Raw genomic sequence first — 27,045 nt, 5'->3', positions numbered from 1 at the left:
TGAACCTGGTCTAAACCTGACCATATCAGTATCGTTTTCTCTTTCAGACAGCATCGTGAGCACATCTGGAATAGCAGCGTGGTGCAGTGCATGGCGTACGTACCATGCCAACTGGCCACAACCAGAGACGCCAACTGGTATGGAATGAGCAACGCCCAGAGTACTAGACTTTCGGCTTTCAAAACAGGGCGGGCACACGAAAAATGTTGTTGCAAATGGTCCCTGGCCTGACCTAAATCCTAAACCATGCCCAAGACTTGTCTGGAAGAGTGCAATTGGCCCAGGGCCAAGCCTTTGCCAGCAACTGTGGCAACCAGAGAGCATGGACAAGGGAGCTGTGTGTGTTGGGCTTTCCCTAGGACTTCCCAGCTACATGGTCCTGGGATCAGACTGAGCCTCCCCCAGGCTTTGGCATCATGTCCTGCTGCCGAGCAGACCCAACATCGTTCTTAGAGCAACTTGGAACTATCCTTCAGCAGGGTAATGCATACCAGGCAACAGGCTGGGGCACAGATTTTTATTTTTAATTTTCTGTGTTACAAATTGGGTAAAAAAACGTTGCTGTTCTAAACACCCTCGGCACAGTCACAAGGTCAAACCTCAGTTCTCCAAAGGCAGACAGGTACATCGGCATGGTAGACTGTAGAATTAAAATACAAATCTGTTGACTACCAGGATGTCCATCTGACACGTAAATCTCTGGTGCAACACCATAGTGCCCAGCTGAGGTGGGAAAACTGTATGGCATGCTCAGGAGAGGGTTTGGTCCAGGAGTTCTGGAATTCCCTTCCCTGCTGCTTTTGTACAACATTGCTACTTCCCAGTTGTTGCCTTTGCCTCCTGCTCTTCATCCTACAAGTTCCAGCTTTTTAAAATATTGTACAGTAATATTACAGCGTGTTCAGGAAAAGAGAAGACTAAGAAACACTGGCTAAATTTTTTCACCCTATGATATTTTACTTGTTTATATTTAGGCAGCTTAATATCTAGATGCCAGGTACTATGCACAGGGGTCCTGCTTTCAGGATTTCAGTTTTGCTTCAGCTTATATCCAAGGTAAAGCCTATTTTGCTGCCCTTTCTGCCAGCGGACAGCGAGCTGTATCTACTAGCTTTGTCACTGACAGCAGCTCCATCCTGCACGAGATGGAGGATCTGGTGTGCGGTTGCAGCTTGTGTATACCCCCCGTCAACAAAGAGCCAGTAATTGTTAAATAAATTATATGCTTTAGTGTCCGCATGTTAATAACTCTAATCCTACCTCCAACTACCAGGTTTAGAAATGTGATTAGGGAGGATTATACCTCACCTAATGCCTAATCGCTTGTCTGTTCTTAGCTGGCCTTTTATTTCCACACATGCAGCATAAGGGATCTAACCAAATATCTCTCGCACATGGAAAATTCCAAGTGAGTTAAAAATCAGTTGAGTGAGAGCAGGTAACAGCTAGAAACCAGACGTGACTGAGCATTGAAACATTAACCAGTGTGGTTATGACTCTGGGCAGCACCCAACCACTCCCTTTGCACCCCAACCATTTAAATAGCTGAAAACCCAAAAGGGTTAGAGTTAGATCTCTACTGGACATTTTTTTTTCCCCCCAGATGAAATGTGGTAGTTTTTTTCCATACAATTCTTGATTTTATTTTACTTTGCATAGGAAAATATGGATGCCTTTTCCAGCAACACTAATGGGCAGGTTAGTAAGTGCCACAGTTCAAGAGCTGCTTAAACACTGTCCCCCACAGCTGGTCTCTGAGCGCAAGACTTCATTAACTCCTTGCTCCCTGTCTTGATGTGAGATTCGTTTGCTAGGATGTGGCAATGAACATGAAGTGACATCCTGCTATCCCAAAGTAGTCCACGGATTGAACATCAGCAAGCAGAATCAAGAGACATGATGCTTTTCCCCTGACTGTGGAAACTGAAATCACCAGCTACTCCATGTTCTCTAGTGCTCACACAGAGATAATTCACTTCTTCCCCTAATGATGAGGACAGACAGACAGCACCTTGTAGAGTTCCCCAAGTACCTATATCACCAAGGGAAATGGGTTTATGTGAGAACTGGTAGGAACAGGGTCTAAAAATCCTCTTTGAAAAAATGAAGGGCCAAGTCCTACCCTACTTAAGTTGGCATAACTTTGCTGACACCGACAGGGCCAATCTAGTTGACCAGCTGAGGTTTAGCTCCTATTTCTTGGAGCACCAGGTCCACCTGCTCCCTTCTTCCTTTGCCACATCCACACACCCAGCAACAGCTCTCAGCCAGGCAAGACCAAGCAACAAGGCACGAAGGTCAGATTTAATTTCTGGTAGCAGCAATCCAAACAAGAAAGTTTGTCAAGTCTGTGTATAAGTTTGTTAAGATTAGAAAACAAAACAAACAACAACCACTGACCTCTTTTTCAAGTGGTTTCATGTGGTTGGAATCTTTTGTTTCAATATAATTAATTATCATTGGCTTTGAAGTTTGTAATTACAGCACCCTGCTGAGGTATGAAGTGTTGGGAGCTTTGGGGAAGCTGGGAGGAGTTGGTAGCATTGGGTTTTCTACAGTGTTTGCTATCAGGAAAATAGGAGACTATATTTAGAGGAGAAGAAAGGAGCAAATATTTGGCAGAGAAATGAAATTATGTCCTTAACATGAACATAGATGCAAATCAAAGCATGATAATGGAGAAATACCCAGGGATTTAGCAATTCTGGATTAGAAAGAGGATTTCAACCGTGTACTTCAAATCTCTAATCTTGAGTGAGCAAGTAATCTAAATCCACCTAATAACAGTGAATGAAGTTATAGCTTAGCTAAGTAATTACTCCCATTTTTCCTTTGTATCATTCAGAATAGGTTTATCTTTCATTAACTTTCACTGGAGCATTACTTTGAATTGCAGTGATTTTAACTATTGAATTTTAAATATCTGTTCTCTTGGTTGACCAAAAGCAAACTTGGTCTCTATTTTTAGTTTTCAGTATTGAAAAACCCCATTGTACAGCCTGGTGCTAATGTAACCCCAACAGCTTCCACACCAGACCTGGGTTTGTGAATCTAGCATCTTGGCTACTTTGGAGAGTTCCAGGTATGCACTAAGTATTGAAACATCTGGCTCAGGCAGACACAGATGGGTTGTGGTAGGGGCTGTAGCCAGCCACCTTTCCGATGGACACCCCAAAGTCTCTTCTAACACTTAGTCCAGAGATGCTGTTAAAGCAGTTCTAGTGAGGCAGCACATGGGAAATCCAGCTGAGGACTTATGCAACACAGTAAAAGCTAGGAGATGCTATGCTAGTGGTTAAGCATGAAACCAAGCTTGCTTATGCTTGGGTCTAAACTTAGTATAAGTTCTGGAGTCATCAGGAGGAGAGGAATCAGGGCATATCTTAAGATGGACCCAAGGTTCATATGACTTGCCTAGAACTGGACCATTTTTTTGGCCCTGAGTCCATGTTGTGCAAAGTGGCTGGACCAAAATTATGCACTTGGCTGTGAATGAATATGAAGTTCCTGTTGCCATACAACATAATTGTAACTCCCAGTTTTTACTCAGTGCCTGCAATAACTTCAGGGTTTTGTTGCAGCCCACCAGACAAGCTGTCACACAGCATGATGGGGCCACCTTGCTGGCCATTGGTGGCAGGGGCTGCAGCTCTGCCCCTCGCACAGTGAAGTCCTACGGCACAGATAGGCTCAGCCCTTGCCCTCTCCCTTACGCAAGCCTCAAGAGCCTCAGATGGATGTGAGCAAGTGGAAGCCTTCATGGACCTATTCCATGGCTAAGCAAGCAGAGAGAGGCAGTGGTGGTGGAGAAACAGGTCTAAGCTTTGCTAAGGAGCACATGAGCCTGAGTCAGTGTGTACCAGAAAGGAGTAAATGTAATTATTTACCTTGTAAGTGATTTCAGGCTTGGGGAAGAAAAACAAAATCATAACCCCAAGGAGTGGTGACCCAAGAGGTGTGCATGTGGTGTGATGCCTCCTATGGCCAGCACCTGCTGTGGAATGTCCCCCGTACACCAAAATCTAACCTCATGGTAAGCTGGCACGCTCATCCTCCTGCTAGCCTGAAGCCTCTGCGTAAACCACAGTCTGCTGAGACAACGCAAACCGAGATTTTTACCCTTTTGCCTGCCATGATCCATGCCTTCCCATGCTCTCCAACCTGATCTCTCCCCAGCTGTGGGCAGGGTGCAGACCTTGCTGCCCAGCTCCAGACTAGCGTGGAGCCTACAGGAGTACGGTTATGTCAAACATTGCCCAGACCTTCCTCCAGTTTCCACATCTCCCAGCTGGCTCAAAATGTTGTGCCCTATTGTTTTCTAACCAACGTAACCCAGAACCCAACATAACCCGTTTTCTAACCCAACATAACTCACAGAAGATGAGTTTCAGGGCCAAGTCCAAGAAGACAAGAGAAGCTGAGGGCTAACACACTTCAGCAGCTGATGAATTACCTCTCCCGTCCCAGAAGTTTCCAGCACAAGCTAGAGACTATCTCACCATCTGTCTGACAACTCTCAACACTGAGCAAGGGAAAATGCTGCTTACTGTTTGGTCACTTCTGCCAGTGAAAATTACTCACCCAGCAGCCTCCATCTCTGGCTGGCTGGTTGCGACTGATCCACAGGTGGGTTTTTAGTTATCAGGCTTCTTTTTTCCCTCCTGTCTGCCTCTGTGACAGCTGAAAATTCAACTGCTGGATGAATGCAGACCTGCAAATTGCAGGCAGGGCAGGCAAAGAGGGAGAACAGGCTTGTGCCTTCCTTGCTCCTCCAAGGAAGGAAAGCAAGACCTGCAAGCTTGTACTTTAAAAAAAATAATAATAAAAATTAGAAAACAGTGAGATCCTTTTTTCCCCACCATTATTTGTATTTTGCCTCAGCTGTATCTTAGATGTGAAGGTGGGTATTAGAAGCAGGGACCTTTGAGGTCTTCAGGACATAGTTCAGGCTTGACCAAAGCAAGGGCAACATGCACAGACAGACACAGGACCTGAGAGTTGCTGAGCTGGCATGACAGGGGCCACACTTAGGACAACTAGGGCAGCTCTTGATGAATCACTGCCAAATCAGACAGCTGAATCCCATTTTAGGTGTCGACATCCAAAATCTAAGTCCTGAATATCCATTTTCAGCCACTGTTGATGTTTGTCATCATCTGTTGGACTCCAGCGAACCACCCAAGTCTCTGCAGTGGCATCATTTCCCCACCCCGCCACGTTCAGCACATGGTATTTATCAAGCCTGAGTTTCCTCTGCCATCCTGTGGCCTGCTCACTCTACACCGTGAGCCCTCTGCTGCTTTTTTGCATTCAGCTGCTCTGAAAAATATATATTCCCTGCAAATGCCTGTCCACCCATTTTTCATGCTCTGAAGGGACTTCTGCCTATGTTGAATGGTACAGGGTCTAACTGAGATCTGCCGGTGACCTCCCTTCACAGGATGACCACCCTGCAACTGGGATTTTTTTAGAGCAACATTAGATTCTGTGGAGGCAGGGTTAAGCCACAGAGGTATCCTCCCCCTCCAAGTCCCTCTTTTTAACCTCAGTTTGATACCAGACTCCTCTCCCCTGCAGAGGTGGCAACACCAGCGTCACACATAAAGGGTCCAGCTAGCATTGCTCTGTCAGGGCCTCTCCAAGGCAGAAGGATTTATAGACCTGTTTCTCAGTTGATTACAATAAATGGTTATTTTTTTCTCCCAAGACATAACAGTTTCCACTGAGAATGCCAGTGTCCCCCACAACTGTCCTTTCTTTGATTAAAAGAGAGCTATGAAAGGACATTGCTCTTCAGTCTAACCATGTGTTTTACCTTCTCACTAATCAAAACCATCCCTGTTTTTCCTCTCAGAAGCTGGCACAGGCTCCCATCCCAGCTTGTCTTTGAAGTTACAGTTTCTGACTTTCACTGCCTTTCCCTCCCACCCGCCTCGTTTTGAAGTAAGAGATCATCCAAGGGACACCAATGCATGCACACTCAAGAGCCCTCCAGCTCTGCTTCAGAGAACAGGCAGGGCTGATAAACCAATATTCGCCCTCCGTCTCCAAGGCAAAGGCTTACAAAACCCTCCAATTCCCAGCCTGGGAAACAGGGCATGTGCCATCTGCACAGCGGCGCGGGCTCTCAGTGGGGTGGGCAGGTAGTGGTGCCCACCCCAGGGGCAGAATAGGTCTCAACAACCAATCTGTCCTCTTCGAAAAATAGATATTGCAGATATCAGGGATTTCCTGGAACACAAATCCTAATATTCATCAGGAGCCTACAGCCTGGGGGAAAGTCACTTTGGGAAAGAAACTGCCACTTGCTAGTAATGTTTGGGAGGTTTTTAGTCCATGTTGTTCAGGGTGTCTTTCTAAAATCATCTCTTCCAGCTTAACTAGAAGTTATGGGTTTGACACATAACCCCTATCTTAGCAGATGGGAAATTAGCCATCAAAGCTGTTTGTCAAAGCGCTCTCTGTAGTCAGTTGTATGCTTTATTCTGCCTTAGACAATTATCATAAGACAGGATGAGTTATTCCTTGGATATGCGTCTGGCCACTGCATGCAAAAGTAGCCTGGATGCCAAATCTATAGGTAGCCCAAGCTACCCTACATGGGGAAAGTCTACGTTTTGTGTTACAGAAGAGTTGAGCAGATGATCACAGTGATGGGGAAAGTCATAAAACATCAGTCACACAGAAGGGTTAAGGCTCAATCTCACTCCCTGGACATGGAAGGAAGCAAAAGCCGTCCTTCAAATTTCAAGGTTCTGGTGAATTTACGACATAAATTATTCATTGCCCTAAACAAAGACATTCCCTTATCTACCTCATCTCTACTTTTCTGAGTAATAAATATGGCTGCAATTCATTCTGGTGCAGAAGAGCCAATAAAATGAATTATATCCCATAAACCTTTCCTTCTGCATCCTATTTTAAGGGCAGTAACAAAAACACATTGCCGGAAGCTTGTTGCAGACACACCACAATGAATTATGAAGACGCTGGAGGACGACTTGCACATGCAGATCCTCTTAGGCTTTGGTCGTGCACCAGCAGAGACAATTGCAGCTCTGTCCTGTTGCCTTGACTGCACTCAAGGCTTGCATGGCTGGATTTTGTCTCTCACATTGGCAGGACTGGTGCTTACATGTTCACAGTGCTGCAGGGATGCAGGGACTCTGCTTCTCTCCATGCCCACATGTGCAAGGCAAAACTGCCTAGCTATATCCCTTAATTTACAGGAGCTGAGCTCACAAATGCAAGCTGCCCCAGCTGCATGGCTCCCATGGCAGCCCTTGGGCATGCCACCCCGAGCAAGCACTCTGTACTCCTTCAGAGGCGTCCTGAGCTGAAGCAGAGGGCAGGGTTGACGTTGAACAAAAGGACTTTTACTAAGGACTGTTCAGTTTGCCGTAGCACTACCTGAAAGAAGGGTTAGTTTTGGTGTCTACAGGATGTGGGATTCATCTCCCCTAGCTTTAAACATCTTAGTAAGGAGACCTGCGCTTGAGCAAGAGACTCTGGGTTCCCCTTGGGGTCAGTGGAGAACCACAGGCACTTTGGGGCACGATACATTTGTGACATCTAAAAGAAGATAAGAGTAACCATGCTCTAAAAGCACCTGTTTAATCTGCAATGACTACCTGGGGATGCCACAGCAATGAGCTCAGATGGTCCAGCCCCATTGTCAATCCAACCCAACACCACACAGCCAGATCATGGAGTCCTTGTTTGCCGTAGGTTGTGGAGACCATATTGCAGTCTTCCAGTACTTAAAGGGGCCCTACAGGAAAGATGGGGAAGGGCTTTTTATCAAGGAGTGTAGCAACAGGACAAGGGGTAACAGTTTTAAACTGAAAGAAGGGAGATTTAGATTAGATATTAGGAAGAAATTCTTTACTGTGAGGGTGGTGAGACACTGGCAAGGTTGCCCAGGGAAGTTGTGGATGCCCCATCCCTGGAAGTGTTCAAGGCCAGGTTGGATGGGCAACCTGGTCTTGTAGAAGGTGTCCCTGCCCATGGCAGGGGGGTTGGAACTAGATGATCTTTAAGGTCCCTTCCAACTCAAACCATTCTATGATTCTATGGCTTCATGTAGCGGCACACAATGGCATCGCTGGGATTTTAAACGTCTCCTGGGAGTTAATCTTGAAGCAGGCTGAGGTTTGTCCCTTGGATGCCACAGCAACAGGAGCAAGGGCAGATATTGGAATAAAAATGCTGAATAGTTGATGGTGGCTTTAAATACTGAAAAGTCTTTGGTCAGGGTACGGGTGTGGGGCACCTAAACTGGTTGCATTCTGGATAGTATCAACCATGTTACCCATGACAGCTGTGTACTTGCTCTTTCTGCATCTGGTAGGGAGAAAGAAACAACTCCCAACGGGGTTTCTGCTCTCCCAGAACTTGACATCTCCGAGAGATGTCCCCGTGGCTTCTCCGGGGCATCAGGAGACAAGATGGTGTACTGACTTTGGCATTAAAGTTGGGCACATACAGTGAAGCAAGCTGAATTTATGTGCTTGCCCACACTACTAGGTTAAATCCCAGCTCAAACCCCCTTCTGAGACCAAAGCACATTTCTGTTCACATAAACTCTCTGCCCAAGGAGAGACAGCCCCCCAAAACAGCTTGGCAGGGAGAACTCTGGACACCTTAGCTTATGCTTTCTAGGTGGATCTGGGACACTTAGATCATTGGCCCATCCACCAACAGAACAACCTGCAGCTGCTCCAGCCTGTGCACCATAGGGACCGGCTGGGGCCAGGGTGCAGCTGGGTTAACGCACGCGGCATAGGGGGAAGGCTGGGGCTTGCTCTCAAAACCACACTCTGCCCCGCAGTGCAGGTAGCGAGGACCTGGGACAAAGGAGATAGCTTCCTTGCCCAGCCACATCCCTGCCATCCCCTCATATGTTCTCCTTTCCAGGCTCCTGCATCCTGTTGTCCCACCAGCTCTCTGATTGCCTTTTCTTACAGCTTTTTTGTCACCTCCTTGTTTCATTTTTTGCACTTTTCATACTTTTCAATGCTTGGAGACGTTTCCCGTGTCTTGGCCAACAGTGGACCCACACATGAGAGCATCAGTACACACACACAGGTTACAGGCACAGCAAAACTCATCTCCCCTTATAGTTAAATTTCCCCATCGCCGCCTGAGCAAGCTGCTCCCCAGTTGGCAACAGGGATGAGCACGTACCTGCTCACCCTGACACTGGAATTAGCTCCCTCCCTCCCTTCTCCATTCACAAATCCCACCGCATCCTTGGAGCGACTACAGCCATAGCAGGGAAGCAGCATCCCAGTCAACGTGGCCAATACCTGCTCTTAACACCAGGCTCCCTCTTCGGTGCACAGCAGAGTCTCAGATTGAGCAGTAATCCTCACCACAGCCCACAAAGATGGACAAAGTCATTACTTCCATTGTACAAATAGAGGAGCCAAGGTAGAAAGATTAGATGCTGTCCCTCGAGGAGCCCAAATCCCAGTCCTGAACTCAAAGTGGAATGAGTTTCTCTCTTAAGGCAGGGAGATAGGGCAGGTTACAGCCATGGGCTGGAAATCACAGCATGCCTGAGCTAGGCTGGTGGAAGAGGATGCAGAATAGTTTACTAAATGTAATGGAAGGCCTCTAAACTTGGCTTAGGTCCCCTGCTTTGTTTGAGGCCAAGACTCTGATAAATTGACAGATTTTTTTCAAGCCAAAAGTTGCTTTTCAAGCACTTTAACTAACCTTTTGCATGATGCAGGTACCCTCTGTCACCTGTATCTGGATGAACTACCAAGGATGCAGGAGAAATCATGGTCACCCCATGGTGAGGGCTGAAAGAGGTGCAGCTACCACCATCCCCTTCCCTAGGGATCTAGGATTGACTCAGCAACAGCCTAACGCCCCTTTTCAGTGCTTTGGGATGAACCTGTGGAGCTTCAGCTGGTCATGGCCCTCGTTAGCCCTTCATCTGGCACTTAACGAGCTATGGGCACACCCAGAGCCTCCTGCCTCTCTGCTGATCCATACACAGGGGGTTTCCTTCATCCACCCTGTTGCTGCCACCCAGGCAGGAGATGCTCCCAATGTGCAGAAGCACCTTCAGATTTCCAGCGGGATATTTTTCAAAGCTTGTTGGTGTCTTAAAAATGCCTTTTCATAATAAATAAATTTGGCACGTGCAACTTCCTGCCAAGCTGTGCTAGAGAAACACGTTGCAGAGGGTCAGTGGTGCCCTTCATCACCCCCTCAACATCTTCCACCTCCTTTTTTAGCCATCAGGGGCCCGTTGCTGCTGTTGGGCATGGAGCCGCTCGCCCCGTGCCTTCCCGTGTGGGCTTTCGCACCCGCCGAGCATCCTTTTCCCCAACACCCGCATCTCCGGCCCCCAAGGCCTCTCTGAACCATCCCTGCTCCCTCGTGCTCAGACGTCCCTTTTCCCCCGCTTAAGATCCGTACGGGCCCCCCCGCCGTGGATCTGGCATACGGGGCGTTAACGCAGCAGCCGACGCGGAGCGGTGCGGGCTTCGGCGCGGCGGGCGCACACGTTTGCCGCAAGCAAGAAACCCACGTGCGTGTCGTGAGCACGTCCCGTGCTTTGGGGGTTTTGGGATCCCTGCCAGATCAGGGGCACTGGTGGCGGCAGCCGCATCCCCTCCCTGCCGCTAAGCGAGGCGTCAGGAGGGGGCTTTCCTTCCTCACCCGCACTGGGAGTCATCCCCACTTTTCGTTCTCCCTCGTTCTTGCCCGCTTGCTTCAGAGCATCACCAGTGGCACAACGGACATTTACCTCCGGCGTCGTTGCCTCTTATTTTGGGGGGATTGGCAGCCTTCCACCCTTGGGTACGGACCTTTGTGGCAGGTGCCTGCTAACGCAGAGCACGGTCCCCTGAACCAGCCACAGCCACGTGGGTCCCCGATGGCTCCTGCTGCTCTCACCAGCTCGTCTTAGCACGGTCTCCTTCCAAAACATCCTCTCTTGGTTACGTTTTTTTTCCCCTCTTGCTCCAAATTTCTTTCTCACTGGTGATTTGCGCAGTGGCCCACTGTATCAGACGGGGATGCTGGAGATGAGGAGGCACGGGGATGCTGCCTCTAGCATTACATTTAACAGACTGATGAAGCCATTGCTGAGGTTGGCCACCCCCCAGTGATGATTTGCACCCGCGCAAGGACCACGTGTTAAAGGGTGGGCTGGCAGCGCACACTCACATACCCGCGTGCTGCAAGGGAGCCATCAATGAATCCCTGTGCCCTCCCGTGCCTCAGTTTCCCCCCCCAAAGGAGAAATAATATTGTCTTCTATCTAAGATCTAGTGAGGAGGACAGCCAACTACATGTGGTATGTATATAGGTCTGCATATGTATTTATACATACATTAGGGTTGTTGAATCTGTCTTAAAGTAGAGACATATATTATCTAGCTTGGCTCTTTCTGCTCCAGGGAAAAAGGTTCCCTGATGCTTGGAGCTACAATAACCTTTGTCATTGGCTGAGCTGATCAAACGCGAAACAGCAGGACACCGGCCAGCTGGATGAGGAGCACGTCTACGCGTGGGCTGCTGCTCTGGCAGCAGTGATTGCCCTCAGCTCCGCCGTCTCCCCACGGGAGACCATCTTCCACCTCCCGCAGAGCCCCTGCTCGCTCTTTGCTTTCCTCATCCAGCACTTGTCTTCAAATTTTGGTGTATCACAGCCCGGCTCCTTCATCCCTGCAGCAGCGCTCGGAGCAAATCACCACTCACCTCCGCTTCACATCCAAGGATCATGTCTCAGAAAGGTTGTGAACGCTGGTGGGCTGCAAAGTACCTGGGGAGAACTTTGTACTTCCAACTGATTTTTCAGTGATTATCATCGAAACCTCCTGGCAATAGCGAGGGCCAGAAACATCTCGTAAAAGCTGCTTAAATGAGAACCCAGTTTCTGAGAACACAAGGGCGAAGCCTTAAATATTTCCCAAATGATGCAAAACTCCAGCTAACGTTGCAGAAGTTGGTCCCACCGAGAAAACACTGTCCTGTTTACTGTGGAAACCGAGTTAACAGCTACACCTTCCCGCGTACAAAGGCAGGCAGGTGTATAGCCATCAGTATAAGGATTTGCTGAAGCTCACCCAAGAGCAGAGGAGGGTTTTCGCTGGTAGCCATGGCCTGTCCTTAAAACCTCAACCCCTGCCTGGGTCTGACCAAGCCTGCGCCTTGCGTGCTTTGCGTCGCCTGCTTGCAAATTGGCTGCCTGAATTTAAGATGACCCCTGAGGCTCGAGGCGCTGCATGAACTATTAGGAAGCCCGATCAGATTTGTGACATCTCAGTCGGTGTCATCTCCGCAGGAAGAAAGAAATAAAATAAACCTTCCAATTATAAAGAGTAGCTTGGCACTGCTGTTGGCTTCTTCCTTGCTATTTGTGTTTATGGTTTTTCGCCCCAATTCCTAAGGAAATGAGCTTTATACAATTGCATAAGATTTATATTTGGCCTCTCTACTCACCTGAACTGGGCAATACGATTAGTGGTACCACGAGGGGAAGAGGGAAATACCAGCTGAGGCCATGCTGGGCATCAGAGGGTCCAGTCCCAACTCACCCTTGGACTGCAGGGAATAATCTTCTCAAAATCAGGGTCCCCATGAGGTCGCTGACAGTTGTGGGTGGGATGTCACTGGCCTCCCTGGCCTAATTATTTGGTTGTGGTTAATTGGGGTGCAGAAAACTCTCAGAATCATAGAATCATTTTGCTTGGAAAAGACCCTTACGATCATCGAGTCCAACCATTAAACTCCGTCTTGATGTGGTTGAGCTTTGTATTTCCTCTGCCTGGCAGATGCGGTTGGGTATGACGGGAGATGATGGAGGATCATGCCTGTCCTGGTGCAACAGAGACCCCCAAAACCATTTCCAGATGTGAGTACTGAGCCACTGATGTCCCCAGCATCGTTCCAGTGGCAGAGCTGTCACCAGGTCACCACATGAGGGCAGTGCAAGTTTGAGCGTGCCAGGGAGCTGCAGAAAACAGACGAGCAGAAACGAGGAGAAAAGTCCCAAATTGTGCTTATGGGTTTTCTTTTTCTGCAGACAGATTTCCTGCTGGGGTATCGGACATCGCCTCAGCCCAAGCACCCTCACGGTGACAGCCCGGATGCCACATGAAGGATCACCCTGAAGGCCACCATGAGGTGGTCCATCACCCATCTCGCCATCAGTTGATGCCGTAACTTCTCCGTTCCCCCAGCCCCACCGCAGTGTTAAGGACAGACGAGCCACTCACTGCTTCAGGGAATAGTTTATTTTCTCCAGGGGTGTAAAATGTGCAGCAGGTACGTGTATAGACTGCTGTTTTCTTAGCCAAGAGGAGTCGCAACCAAACAAGAGACTGAAACAAAGAAACCTAACAGTATCCTGCCCTACAGCAATTAGTGCAAGTCATGTAAAACATCGGTTCAACACAGGAAAACAAGGAAAAAAAAGGCATTTCCAAGCCACAGGTATTTTCTCTCCTGCCGTCGGGGTGGCAGGGATCCCAGAGAGGGGCCTGGGAGGTGGGATGGGGCTGCATTCGCTTGGGCTACACGGGGAGAGTAGGTCTATCTCCTACAAGAAGGGTTTTTTCTCATTTCTTCCCTTTCTTTTTTGGCTTGGAAAGAAAGTCACGTGTGGACCAAGGAGGTGCAGGCCATCAGGGGTGCCAAAAGGTGACAGCAGACCCTAAAAACCCGACAAAGGACAAAACGCAACGTTTTCTTAAAATGAGGTGGTTGGGGTCTCGCTTCATTTACTGTCTTATCTTGAAACTTTCCTCTTCCAGCTTTAGGGCACCAAGACTGCAAATAAAGCACTAATTCCCTCCAAAATGGGTGGGAAAATGCCCGGGATGGGGACACGGTAGGTCCCACGGGGCTGCGGGCAGGGCAGGAGGGGAGCAGAGATGGGGCAGCGTTTGCAGCCCCACTGGTGTCACTAGGAGTTCTGCTGAGGACCACACATCCGGGTCTGAAGCATTTTAGGGAGTATATTAAGAAATGATGTGCTTTTTTTTTTCCGCAGGTGACTGCCAAATGGAAAAGCCTCTCGCTTCCCAAAGCGCAGGCTCGCTCTTTCCCTTTTTTGGTGGGTTTTTTTGGGGGGAGAGGGGGGAGTTGCCCATCCTGCTCCACGCCGCTTGTACGCTGGAGACGCTCCTTTTGCAGCAACACCTGGTGCAAGCAAACGCTGCGCGCGTCGCATCACCCCGGCACCGCTTCCCCCACCGCGCTCTGGATGATCCAGCAGATAACAGCAGCTGCTCGGGAGCAAGGGTGTAGCCGTATGTTGCTGCTAACAAGCATTTACTGAAGCTGGTTTCTTTCTGTGAGTCCCATGTGTCTGATTAGCGCACAGCTCCTCCGAGCAATTTTCAGATTTTTCACCCTCCCCTTGCAAATCTTTTTTTTTTTTTGCATTGTAAGCAAACCAGGATATGAGCTTCGAATGGGGTTAAAATCCACAAGGTTAAAAAAAAAATTAAAAATGTATTTAAATAGCTAAAAATTCACTTCATTTTCATTTTGTGTCTGTTGTGCGCAGAAACACACCGTTTATGTGGAATGTGCTGACCCTGCCATGGTCCTGCAGGCTTTGGGCACGGGCGAGATGCTCAACAACCGACCGCCTGCCCTGGGAGGGGCATTGATATTTCCACCTTCTCAAGCTACATTTTTGGACTGTGCCCGCAGGCCCAGACCCCTGCCCACGCACCCGATGCTGCAGAGCGCTGCTTTGGGAGTGCGAGGGAAGGAAAATAACCGCTGGCCGTGGGAGCTCGGGGTGTTTTGCGGGGGTTGCAGCGGGGTGTACAACCCATGAGCCTGAGTCCCTGGTCCCCAGGCTTGGGAGGGTGGACTTGGACCCTTATTTCCCATCGCTTTCCCAGTGAAAACAGCCTGGGAAGAAGCCAAGCCAACTGAGCTGGGAATGGTCCCTGGGCTGTGCCAACCATCCCAAGCATCCCTGACCATTTCAAGGTCAGGCTGGACGGGGCTCTGAGCAACCTGCTCTGGTTGCAGATGTCCCTGCTCATGGCAGAGGGTTGGACTAGGTGGCCTTGAAAGGTCCCTTCCAACCAAACCATCCTGTAATTCTATGATCCCATCCTCCTGGGAGAGGTTTTGCCAGAGACTGTCCCATCAGCTGAGCAGAGAAGGAACATCCCTCCCCGTGGTTAACCTTATCTCGCTGTAGCTATGGGAAAAGAAAGCAGTTTAGTCCAAGCGAGTTTTTCCAAACACACTGGTAGGTAGTAGATAGGCAGGTGCTGTCAAAGGTGATTCATCCCACCTTTGGGAGGTCCAGCGTAGGTGGGGTGAATCAACCGCCAGCAGTACCTGCCTCCCTCCAGAGCCAGGATGGCTTCAGAAGGCGGCTGGAAATCACGTTGCAGGTTAGGACACCCAAAATTAAAGTGTCAACATGTAGGTGTCTCAATGTACACAGAGTGTCTGTTACCTCACTTGCAAATGGCTGAATGTGGGATGAGTCCCACCATTCACAGCTGGGACCTGTTTTCCAGGCTTTTGCACCTCTTTCACAAATAACAAGGAAATTCTGCAACTCCATAGCGGCAACATGAATTACAGGGATCACATTCGCGTCAGCTGTGTTCACAGAATCACAGGATGGTTCTGTCTGGAAGGGACCTTTCAAGGCCATCTAGTCCAACCCCCTGCAGTGAGCAGGGACATCTGCAACCAGAGCAGGTTGCTCAGAGCCCCGTCCAGCCTGACCTGGGATGTTTCCAGGGATGGGGCATCCACCACCTCTCGGGGCAACCTGGGACAGGGGTTCACCACCCTCACTGTGAAACATTTCTTCCTTCTATCTAGTCTGAGTCTGCCCTTTTTTAGTTTAAAACCATCACCCCTTGTCCTGTTGCTACAGGCCCAGCTAAAACGTCTGTCCTCACCTTTCTCCTCAGCCCCTCTCAGCCCTGGCAGCTGCAGGAAGGTCTCCCCGGAGCCTTCTCTGCTCCAGGCTGAGCCCCCCCAGCTCTCCCAGCCTGTCCTCCCAGCAGAGGGGTTCCAGCCCTCGGAGCGTTGCTGGGGCCTCCTCTGGCCCCGCTCCAGCAGGTCCATGTCTCTCCTGTGCCGAGGGCTCCAGAGCTGGACGCAGCCCTGCAGGGGGGTCTCCCCAGAGCGGGGCAGAGGGGCAGAATCCCCTCCCTCGCCCTGCTGGCCACGTGGCTTTGGGGGCAGCCCAGCGCTCAGCGGTACCTGCTGCAGCCGGGCCTGAGGAGCTGTGGTGAGAAGATGAACAAGAAGCCACCGCACCGTGAGCTGAGAGAGAGCCCTGCATCCTTCCAGCCGGGGGCTCGGTGCTCATCACACCCGTCCTGGCTGGGGAAGGGGATTAGAGGCCTGGGAAGGCACCTCCGCGCTTAGCCGGGCTCCCACGTGGATACCTGTGGCCTGGAGTCACCGCACAACATCGAAATGGGAAGAAACAGGGTTTTCTCTACTCCTCCCTCCCCACCCCAAAACGTGATTGCTGCCGGCTCCATCCAACCCAACTCAGCGCAACATGGGAAAATCAACCTTAACTCATTAATCATCATCAGCATCGTAACACAAACGGCCTCCCCCTGGAGCCCATGCCAGCTAGATGCGTGGTTATTTTGGCTTTCCAAAAGGTGCCTTTGGAAAGCACCAAATTTGTGTCTCTGGCAAACGTACGTTTAGACCTGAGGCCACGGGGGTGGTCGCACCGGCCTGAGGAGCAAGGCAGCTCAGCATCTGCAGCGGCTTAGCCTTCTCAGCACGGCCACAGGCAAGAGAACCAAGTCCTGCTAATAATTTAAGAGCATCAATTAATACAGTTTAATAAATACATAAAAAGACCTAGTCTCTCTTTTTCCATCCACTTTCTAGCATCAATGAACGTTAAGGGTGATTGTCCCGTGAGTAACTAAGGCAAATTTGTTTGTGTGTGTGTGTGTTTCTCTCCTTTTTTGTTTTGATTTTTTTCCATTGTTTTGTACATAAAGCAATCACATAAAAATAGTTATAAATAGAAAAATTGCAAAGGTTTTTCCCCCCTAGACAAATAGGAAAAAAAACCCCCAACCAACCCAAAAGACAAATCGAGACGGAAAAACCACCTTGCTTCAAGTCCTTGTAGATTATACAGTACTCGACATCTTTGGATACTTTACAATGACTCCAAATCATAGACAAAAAAACACCTGAAGTAACCAGTCATCTGCAAAACGTCGCTTGTGTAAGAAGTTGATAGGGATTAAAAACAAAACAAGTTTGACGCAGTTTTCATAAGTTTTCTTTTTTTTTTTCTTCTTTTTTCCCCCCTCTCCATTGACCTGTTGCACGTGGAGTCTTTGTGGATTTCTTTTTGGAGGAGGAAGCGAGCCTTGGGCGGTGCCTTGGGATTGTTCAGCTATGGATGGTCTCAGAGCAGAAGTCCTTCATGCCCTCATGGGGGGCTGGGGATCCTGGACCCCTCGTGTCCCCCCCATGCTCCAGGGGGGAGACCCTCATCCAGCCACGGCTTCAGTGCGGCACCGTCGATGGCCAAACCAAAAAATGAATGAACCCGCGGTCCTCCCGTTCCCTTTGATCCTGCTGACGTTGAAAGGTAACAGTAAAAAGAGAAAGAAAAAGCCCTAATTTGTAACACTTACGTTTTCGAGCACTGGTTTTGTGTAAAACCAGCTTCCCAGGGCACCCATCGCAAGCCATCTCAGCTGGTGGTGAAACTGCGGTCCCACCATGTCTGAGAGGAGCCGTTGGGAGCCAGATGGCCATCAAAAACCTTTATGCCTGAGAGTAGCTCATGTTTTTAGGGGCTGAAGGAGCTGATGGGGCAATTCCAGCCAATCTGCCACTTTTTTGGCTTCAAAAAGAATATTAAATAGGGGTGGCCAGGCCAGGGTCTGCAGGGATGCTGGAGAGGACCCCAGACCTGGTGGCCACCTTGGGCAACCTTCAGCTTGGAGTACCCATCATATGTTACCGCCTCATGTTCTGAACCAACAAATGGTGAAGAAATAGTATTTCTACTTGCTTGTGAGTGGACAATCTCATCTGCAAGACATCTTTAGCAGACTTCTTTTCCACAAAGATCCCTTGAGACAAACAGCAGGGAAATGTGCAAACCTAATTTTTTCCCACTGACATTGCAGATTTGGGGACACTCAAGTGTTTTCTAAATTTTTGTCATCAAAATACATATAAGAATTAGGGAGAATTAAGGACAAAACCCCAGACATTTCAGAACGGTCAGTGGTGGTGAATTCTGACTCTTGGGTTTGAGATGACTTTTTCATTTCAAAATTCCCACAAGGTTTATTTTTGCAAAGCGAGGCTTTAAAAAAACCTCAGGATTGAAACATTTCTGATCCTTTCAAAATTTTTCCTTCACCTTTTCAAGCAACTGAAGATAGAATGCTCAAAATAGGGTTTGGTTCTCCTCAAATTTGGAAATGGCCAATGAACCAACATAATTAAAAAATCCCTTTTCCATCCAGCTTTGCTCCCAGGTGATTTTCTATCTCTTTTTTTTGGATTTGTTTAGGGTCCCAACTCATCCTGCACAGCAGGGCTTTCACCAGCCCCACAAATCTGATACGCCACTGAGAAAGGCAACGGTCGGGATCCCCCCCCCCTCCCAACATGGCTGCTTGACCCTTCCCTTTATCCCTTGTAGAATAAATTCGGTTGCCAGACATGAGCATTAATTAAAAAAAAAAAAAGTCCTTTTGACCAAAAGGGCCAAGGAATGTAACATATCAAAACCAAGTCTGGACGGCTTGTCAGTGTCCAGCGGGCCCCACCAGTGGACAATGGGGAACATCTCCCCCAGAAGAGCCATCTCAAGGTGATGGCCATGCCCTGGACTAAGGCAAGTGACACTTTCGGGAGCATTGAAGAGAGCAGCAGCCCTGGCCTGGCCTTCCCAGACGGAGCTGTGGGTGGTGGGCGACCAGGTGGGGCAGCGGGTGCCCTACAGCCCCCAAGCCAAGCACGTCGCAGAGTCTAAAGTGCCGGTGGCCATGGGGCGCAGCGCCCACCCGCCCGCCCGCCCCAGGGAGGCCCTGTGCCCCGAGCCCCGTGCAGGCCATGGCGGCGGGGGGCCGAAGAGCTTCTTGGGAGCCAGATGGTGCGAAAGGGCAGGCGGGGACCCCGAGGGAGCCGGTTGCCCTGTTGGGAAGGGAGCAGACCCATGGTGGGACTGGGCACGGGTTTAGTTGCTCGCCTCCGAGATGGGAGCCACGTGGCCGAGCCCTGCCAAGCCGCTAAACCCTGTGCTCCAAGGATCAGGGAGGGGGAAGAAGGGCTGGGCAGCGAGGTTTTCGTTATGGCCCAGGGCGAAGGCAAAGATACCCGCGTTCCTCTCCATGTCCAGCTGGGCTCGCCTGAAGAGCTTCATCTGGGTTTCTTCAAACTGGCTCTCCAGCTCCTGCAGGCTGAAGGCGGTCTTGGCCCCGCTCAAAAAGTGCTTGGGGCTGGGGCCGGGAAGGCACATGGCCGCGCCGCTGAGGTGGCCGCTCATCTCCTCCAACGTTGGTGGCATCACGAAGCTCTTCTCCACCGGAGGGCCACCGGGAGCAAAGAGCAAGCCGGCCGCCCTCCACGCTGCTGGCTTGCGTCCCCGTCGGGGTCGCGCGATCCGGCAGCTCTGGCGTTTGATGTGACGGTGGAGGTGATCGGAGCGGGTGAAGCTCTTGTAGCAGAACTCGCACTGGTAGGGCCGGACGCCCGTATGGATGCGCATGTGGTTCTTCAGGTCGTAGTTGTGCACGAATTTGGCGTTGCAGTGGATGCACAGGTACGGCCGCTCCCCCGTGTGCTTCCTCATGTGGATTTTGAGCTTGTCCTGCCTGCAAAAGAGAAGGCGCTGGGTCAGGTGGCGTGGGCTGGAAGGGGTGCGGCTGGGACTGCTCCTTGGATCAGGAGAGGGAAAGGTGCCGGGAGGGTGGGGAGCTCATCCCGGGGCTTCCAGCCACGGCTCTGCCCCGATGTGCGGATGCTCTCACAGGCTGGCCTTGGCACCCGCCGCCTCCTTCCCGGGGCGACAGCGCCTAAACATCGCCCAGCCCCAGCCCTCCTTCTCAGGAGTTTGCAGCCCATCCCAAAGGGTCCAAACCAGCCTAAAATGGAGGTAAAAACCCTCTGGAATAAACCCCAAAACATACGGGAATACCTAAATAAGTACGGCTATATTCCTGCCTGCAAACAAGGAGATGAGTTGAGTTTCGAGACTCAACGCGGGGCAATACCGCTTGCCGACGTCCCTCTTGGAGCTGATCTTCCTTTCCTTTCATCCTTGCGCTGACCGCTGGGTGTCTCAGGAGCTCTGGTGTGAAGCGGGAGCCTGGCGGAGGGTGAGGCAGGCAGAGGTGCAGGCAGCGCCCGGGCGCTCCGTCCTGCCCTGCCACGTTCGCCAAGGCCGGCGCACATCAAGCCTCACACACATTTTGGAGAAAGTTTTTAAATACAGCCGTGGGACAGCATAATACCCACCCCAATAGCATTTATTTACAAATATAGCTGGTGGGTTTGGTTTTTTTTTTTTGTGGAGAACATCTAAAAGCAGCAAGAATATTTTCCCAAGCTGGCAGTCCAATGGCTGTTTTTTTTTTCCGATGAATAAGTGTTTCCTTCTGCCGTCTACACAAATCACAGTTGAAGGCATACGATTATAAAAAGCGAAGCTGATTGTAGCTGAACGGAGCCAAGCATGCTGCTTAGAGTGCACGAGCAGAGTTCAACGTGGAAAGTAAGTAAACAGCAAAGCGGGAGAATTCATATTGTTTTCTGAAATGCTTTCCGTATGATCCCTCCGAGACGCTAGCAATGTGGCTAAGAATATGGAGAATATATGGAGTCATGTCATTATTATATACAAAATACGTGAGCGTGCAAAAAAAAAAAAAAAAAGGGCAAAAAAGATCCAAAAAATCTATTTATGCTGGCAGGTCAAGCACTCAAAACCTGCAAGGTGCTGCCTTTGCACTCATTTCTGCCACCCTGCCTGTGTGCATCTCGGAATAGATGCTGTTATCCCAGGATTTCAACAAGGGCACATTTCCCCTGCAAGTGCCGAAGACAAAGCAGCGTGGAAAACGTCATCCCAAAGGGATAACGCCCGGCGAAGTCGCAAGCGGATGAACGCAGGGGCTCGTAATGCGAAGTCTTGGGAAATGTTAATAAAAAGCAGAGCTACCAGCCCCACCTAGAATATAATTTAAACTTACGTATGTAATGTTTAACCTAGCAGGATCGCTTTTCCTAATAAACGTGCGGCGTGCCAGGACTGCATGATGTAAATACAGGCAAAGCTTTTTTCAGGCTATTACCCATCTCCGGCAGCAGACGGGGAGAATCTCCATGCTCCCTGCCCCGGCGGGATGGAAGAGGGGTTTTATGGCTCTACCTGGAGAAGCTCGGAGGCTGGGGGGGCGAGACGCTCCGGCTGCGGCGGGGAGGACGCGGCACGGGAAACACAGGCTTCGCGAGACGGGAGCTCGGCTGGCAGGCTCTCCGGCGGAGAACCGCGCTCCCTGTGTGTGGATAACCTTAATGCAATTGCGTTAGGAGGGCGATTAGGGCTCTGCGAGCTGTCACAACACAAATAATAGGAACAAATAACGTTAACCTTTCTGGCTGGAACAGTTTCTCCTTGAGCACTCTGGGGTTGTCTTGGTGGAAAAGCTGAAACATTTGCAGTTTGCTCCAGCGTTTTAGCAGGGTGAACCAGCAGACTAGAAGCTGAGCAGCCTTTGTTTAAGGAAAAAATTAATGAGCTAGCTAAATGAAGTCCTGCTTCCCGCAACCAGGTGTCCCTGCGAGTCAGGAGTGGCAGATCCAGGTCCTGGCCGTGGGATGCGAGATCCCACTGAGGCGAAGAGGAAGGGATCTGATGGGGAAGTTGGGGGACTCCCCACCCAGGAAAATAGGTTTTCTCTATTTCCCCCAGTAAATTCACTCCTCCACAGTCCCTCGAGCGCAGAAATAATGCAAAGGAAGGATTCATGCAGAAATCCCATTTGGGAACCTCTGCTTCCCTGCACCCTCATTCCCAGAGGACCCCAACGGGCACCATCTGGCCTTGCACCTCCCCGGTGACGGCACTGGTCATGGCCCGGGGTGCGAGTCCGATTGTCCTGGTTTCAGCCAGGATAGAGCTGGTTTTCCTCACAGAAGCTAGTGTGAGACTGTGTTTTGGATTTGGGATGAGGAACTGTTGATAATGTGCTGATGTTTTGGGTTGTTGCTGAGCCGTCAAGGACAGTCCAGCTTCTTGTGCTGGCCTGCCAGCGAGCAGGCTGGGGGTGCACGGGGAGCTGGGAGGGGACACAGCCGGGACAGCTGACCCAGACTGGCCAAAGAGATATTCCCTACCATACGACGTCATGCCCAGTACATAAACTGGAGTTGGCCGGGGGGGCGGAAATCGCTGCTCGGGGACGGGCTGTCGATCACGGGGTGGTGAGCAATTTCTGTATTGGGCATCACTTGTTCTTATACATTCCTTTGTTGGTATTATCATTATTGTTCCCTTCTTTCTTTCTGTCCTATTAAACCGTGTTTATCTCAACCCACGAGGTTTTTTTTCTCAATTCTCTTCCCCGTCCCACTGCGGGAGGGGGAGTGAGCGAGCGGCTGCGTGGTGCTTAGTTGCCGGCTGGGGCTAAACCACGACACCGATGCTTTGGGAAGGATGAGATTCCCTCCCGAGAGCAGGACGCATGAGATAAGTGACCAGGAAATCCCGGCAGTAATCTCCTTCTACATCTCAATCACTGCACTGTGCTTAAACACACTCTCCCCTAAAGGACAGCTCTCACATCAGAGGAATGCTAAAAATGGCTAAATAAAAAGAAAAACCAAACAAATCCAAACAGCTGCGTGCTATTCAAAATACTTCCAAATACATTTAAAAATAAACCAATGTTTTGACATTTTCACTTTGCCCAGGGTGTTGAAGAAGCAAAAAACCCTCAGCCTTCAGCTCTGTGCGGGGTGACCCAAACGAACAGCTTCGTTTTCGTGAATGATGACGGGAGACTGCACCGTTGGGTGCAATTTTCTTGCTGATTATTTTCGCGGGTTAAAGTCCTCCTACCCCTGTGCTTTGTATTCAAAAGCTGTTGAGCATATGGGGGGGTGTAGAAGCTGTCGGGTTTAACCCTGCGTTAGTAATGGGCCACGCCAGAGCTTCTCTGCGTGGAGCTTCTAACCTCCAAGATGCTGATTTAACCTGCCTGGGTTAGGTGAACATATATATGTATATGTGAATATTTTTTATATATACATATATATACCTGAATATACCTGTATTCCCACCCGAACCCTCCTACTAACCTTTGCAGTGCCTGTCAGTCAGTACCAACATCCCTCTGTGCCTCAGTTTCCCCGAACGAAGCCAACGACGCTGCCCTTGCTCGTAAAGGGCTCTGGGAACCCTCTGGGAGGGCTCAGCCCTGTTATTCCCATCACGGGGAAGGTGTCGGTGACAGGTCAAGCCAAGCGATTTCCTCGTCAGCGATTAACAGCCGCAGCATCACACCCGGGAGAGCGATGGGGACCGCAGGACGCAGCTACGCTCGCCGGGCTGACCCCACCCCACCCCTCCCAGCAGAGCCCGCTCGTCCGGAGGTGAGGACCCAGCGCTAGCCTGGGGATGCAGCACCCGCAGGAGCCGGATCCAAATTCCTGCCGGCAGGAATTAGTACCCGGCAGTGGCCTTTCCCCCGCGGATACCAGGGTGAGCCGGCTCACGTCGAGCACGCCCGCCCGAGGCATGACGCTTCCCGCATTCTAACGCGGCGTCTGCTGCGTTAATGGAGCGGAGCGCAGAAATTTATTTTCAGGTCAAATCCTCATCATCTGCATAACTTCTACTCGAGTATTATCACAGGGACGGGAGAAGAAAAGACAGGCTGAGTGCGGGAGCACCCCAGGTGTCCGGCCATTGTCAGGAGCTTGCCTTTGCCTACTGCGCGTATTATTTTCCTCTGGTTTGCTCGCCCCAGCCTAATAGGGCTCTCTCCCTCACACGCAGCCAGGGGCTGAAATACCATGCTCTTGTCAGAAAGCTTTATTATTATGGTAAAGATTGTACTCATTAGATATTAATTATACCCAGCAAGAGCTGGTCCAGGAATCTATTTGTCTCTGCTCACCTATTAAATTTGCCCAGCTTTTCAGAGCGGGGTTGCAAGCTGTAGCATTAGATTTGCGTAGCCTGCTCCAATTTATTACCATCGAGGGCTCGGCCGGGGTGCAGAGAGATGCAAAGACGGGGAACAGAAGAAAACTGGTACCAGGGATGGATCTGGTCGGTCACACCTGCCTTGGAGCGGCCCATGCTGGGGCTGGTCTCACCTAGCTTGAGATACCTAAAAGTTAGGTGCCCTAATCTAAGCCCCGCAGGTTGTCTCTGTGGTCGGGGATGACACCTTTGCTCATCCCACTTCCTCATCTACCTCTCTGAGGGTGCTGATCTCTTTCCACTGACCATGGAGGGAGTCAAGGTGGCAGGCTCTTGGGCAGCCAACGGGTGATAAATCATAGAAACATTTAGGTTGGAGAAGACCCTTAAGATCACGGAGTCCAACTGTTAGCCTAACACTGCCAAGTCCACCACTAAACCATGTCCCTAAGCACCACGTCTTCACGTCTTTTAAATACCTTCAAGGGATGGTGACTCAACCACTTCCCTGGGCATCCTGTTCCAGTGCTTGACAACCCTTTTGGTGAAGAAGTTTTTCCTAATACCCAGTCTAAACCTCCCCGGTGCAACTTGAGGCTGTTTCCTCCTGTCCCATCACTTGTTACTTGGAAGGAGAGACCAACACCCACCTCACAGCTAACATATAATAATTAGGACCACTCCAGCCTCAGAAAGCCCAGACACTGTCATGTCTAAGCATGTGCAACTTGGTTGTGGTCTACACTGATGCCAAAATGTGCAAACCCAAACTAATTACATCCCACAGCTAAATAACCCTCCCAACTCAACGCATCTCCCAGCACATTAGAGATGAAGCCTCCTTGGCTGTTTGACCATCTGTTTTCCAGTTCCCTCTTCTCCAACTGTGGTGAACTATGGTGGGGTTGAAAATATCCCGTTACTTATTTAAGCTTTTGTCCAGCAAGCAGATGGATCCAGTGAGTTGTGGATGTGATCCACAACCCACCAAAATCAGTAGGTTCGTTTTCTTTCTCCACCCTCCCTTCCTCCCTTTTTTTCTGAAGGGATAGAGATCATGCCCTGCTTTCTTTGCTACTTTGTTTGGGGGAAAAAGATATGTGTAGCTTAGGAATCAGCCATGGGTCACGACATGGCCCCTCCAACCGCCACCCCGGCCCTGCACACGGCCACGCATGGTAGAGGTAACCAACGCACACCTGGTAAAGCGGACTTCACAGATATTGCACATATACGGCTTCTCTCCCGTGTGCGTCCTCATGTGCCTGGGCAGCTTGCCTGCTCCCATGATGACTTTGTTACAGATGGGACATTGCTGGGACGCCTTGGGCTTTATCTTCCTCTCTTCCTCCAGGGGCCATGGGGGAAAAACTCCTCCAAACTGAGTAGCACTTAGGAAATTGAGATAAGCGCTATAGTCAGTCTCTGCCTTAATATGCCCTAAGGGAGCTGCTGGGGTGTTGGTAAATATGTCCTTGAAGAAATCATTAGGGAAAGGAGGCGGAGGCAGGTCTTCCTTCTCCTCCTCTTCCTTGATCTTCCTCTTTTTTATCACCAGATCCAAGGGGCCATTGTCTACTTGTGGCTCCTCAAGCTGGGAGAAGGAGCTAAAATCACCATTCCACAGATGGGGGAAGAAGCTAGGGGTGAAAGGAGAGAGAGCTGGCCTCCTTTCTGGCATGTTAGCCTTAGGGTACAAGTTTTCCCTTAGCAAGGACTCGATGGAGAAGTCTCGTATCACGCCCAAGTGTCCAGAGGAGTTATTGGCTGGGTAGTGATTTGGAAAGTCTTTAGGTGCTTCTGTGTATGCTTCTTCGGTAAGATCAGACTTCGAAGGGCTTTGGTGACAGCTTACTTCTTGGACATCGGTTAGGTTCTCCTGATTGACAAAATCTTCCACTTCCTCCTCCTCCTCCTCTTCCTCTTCATCTTCGTCTTCATCGTCGTCGTCATCTTCGTCCTCTTTGTCATCTTCCTCTTCCGCCTCTCTGTCAGGCTCCATGATTTCAAGGCATACATTGATAATGCACTGGATCTCCAGCATCTTGGCAGCACTGAGGATGTGCTTGACATTTGAGGTGGTGATGGTGAGGGTTGAGGTGTAGGCAAACTCGAGGATGGCAGAAAGTGCTTCAGGCTTGACAAAGTCAATCTCGTAAACATAGGGCTGGTCTGTTAAAGTGCCGGTAGTGAAGAGTTTTTTGAAGTACTTGCTGCAGGCAGCAAGGACGGACCGATGGGTCCGGTACTCCTGGTCCTGTACAATGAGGATGACATCGCAGAGGAGACCATCATGCCGCTGCTCATTTAAACCACATAAGACTTCACTGCTGTGGTTCGGGAATGGGATCCCGATAAGATCTTCAATGCCATTGGCCATATTCTCATTTAGTGCCCTAGGACAAAACACAGACAGTGGGGAATTAGCAGGCGCTTCCCAATCAGTACCGGCAAAATCACCCTGCCTTCTCTCTGTGTCCTCCTCTCCCTTGCCCCACTTGGACCTCTGGAATCACCTCCTGCTTGCACTGCCCCGGTGCCTCTCCAGGTCACCTTTAACTCCTTCCAGGTCCTCTGTGATTTAACCTCTCTGCTCCCCTCCACATCACTTTGCCTCCTTCTTTGTCTCCGTCCTTCTCTTCTTGGTTCCCACCCTATTCACCTTTTCACAGCCACCACAAGCTGCCTCTTCTCTTTCACATCCCTCCCCTGGGAACCTTGTGCAATGATTCCCTCCCCATCACGTTGCTTCCACATCCTCCCAGAGCCAACATCTTTCCAGGCACATGCTGGATTTGTCCTGCCAGGAGCTATGTGGGGAAAGGGTGATGCTGTATTGCTTCGCGCTGCCAAGTGCCAGCACCTACACC

At 50.2% G+C, this 27,045-nt stretch overlaps 1 protein-coding gene across 1 annotated transcript; it reads right to left on the bottom strand.

Moving 5' to 3' along the window:
- Positions 1-18,505: 18,505 nt before the first annotated feature.
- LOC309415399 (zinc finger and BTB domain-containing protein 7C-like) lies at positions 18,506-26,570 on the bottom strand. Its single transcript, XM_082012917.1, has 2 exons — positions 25,375-26,570; positions 18,506-19,838 (listed from the first exon to the last, which is right to left on the bottom strand). Exons 1-2 carry the CDS (start codon positions 26,553-26,555, stop codon positions 19,202-19,204), a joined length of 1,818 nt encoding a protein of 605 aa, XP_081869043.1. The 5' UTR covers positions 26,556-26,570; the 3' UTR covers positions 18,506-19,201.
- Positions 26,571-27,045: the final 475 nt, after the last annotated feature.

The sequence above is a fragment of the Phaethon aethereus genome (assembly GCF_964289735.1).
Source record: "Phaethon aethereus genome assembly, chromosome: Z".
Lineage (NCBI taxonomy): Eukaryota > Metazoa > Chordata > Aves > Phaethontiformes > Phaethontidae > Phaethon > Phaethon aethereus.
The sequence above is the reverse complement of the archived record's forward strand: the minus strand, read 5'-3'. Positions and strand labels throughout refer to the sequence as shown.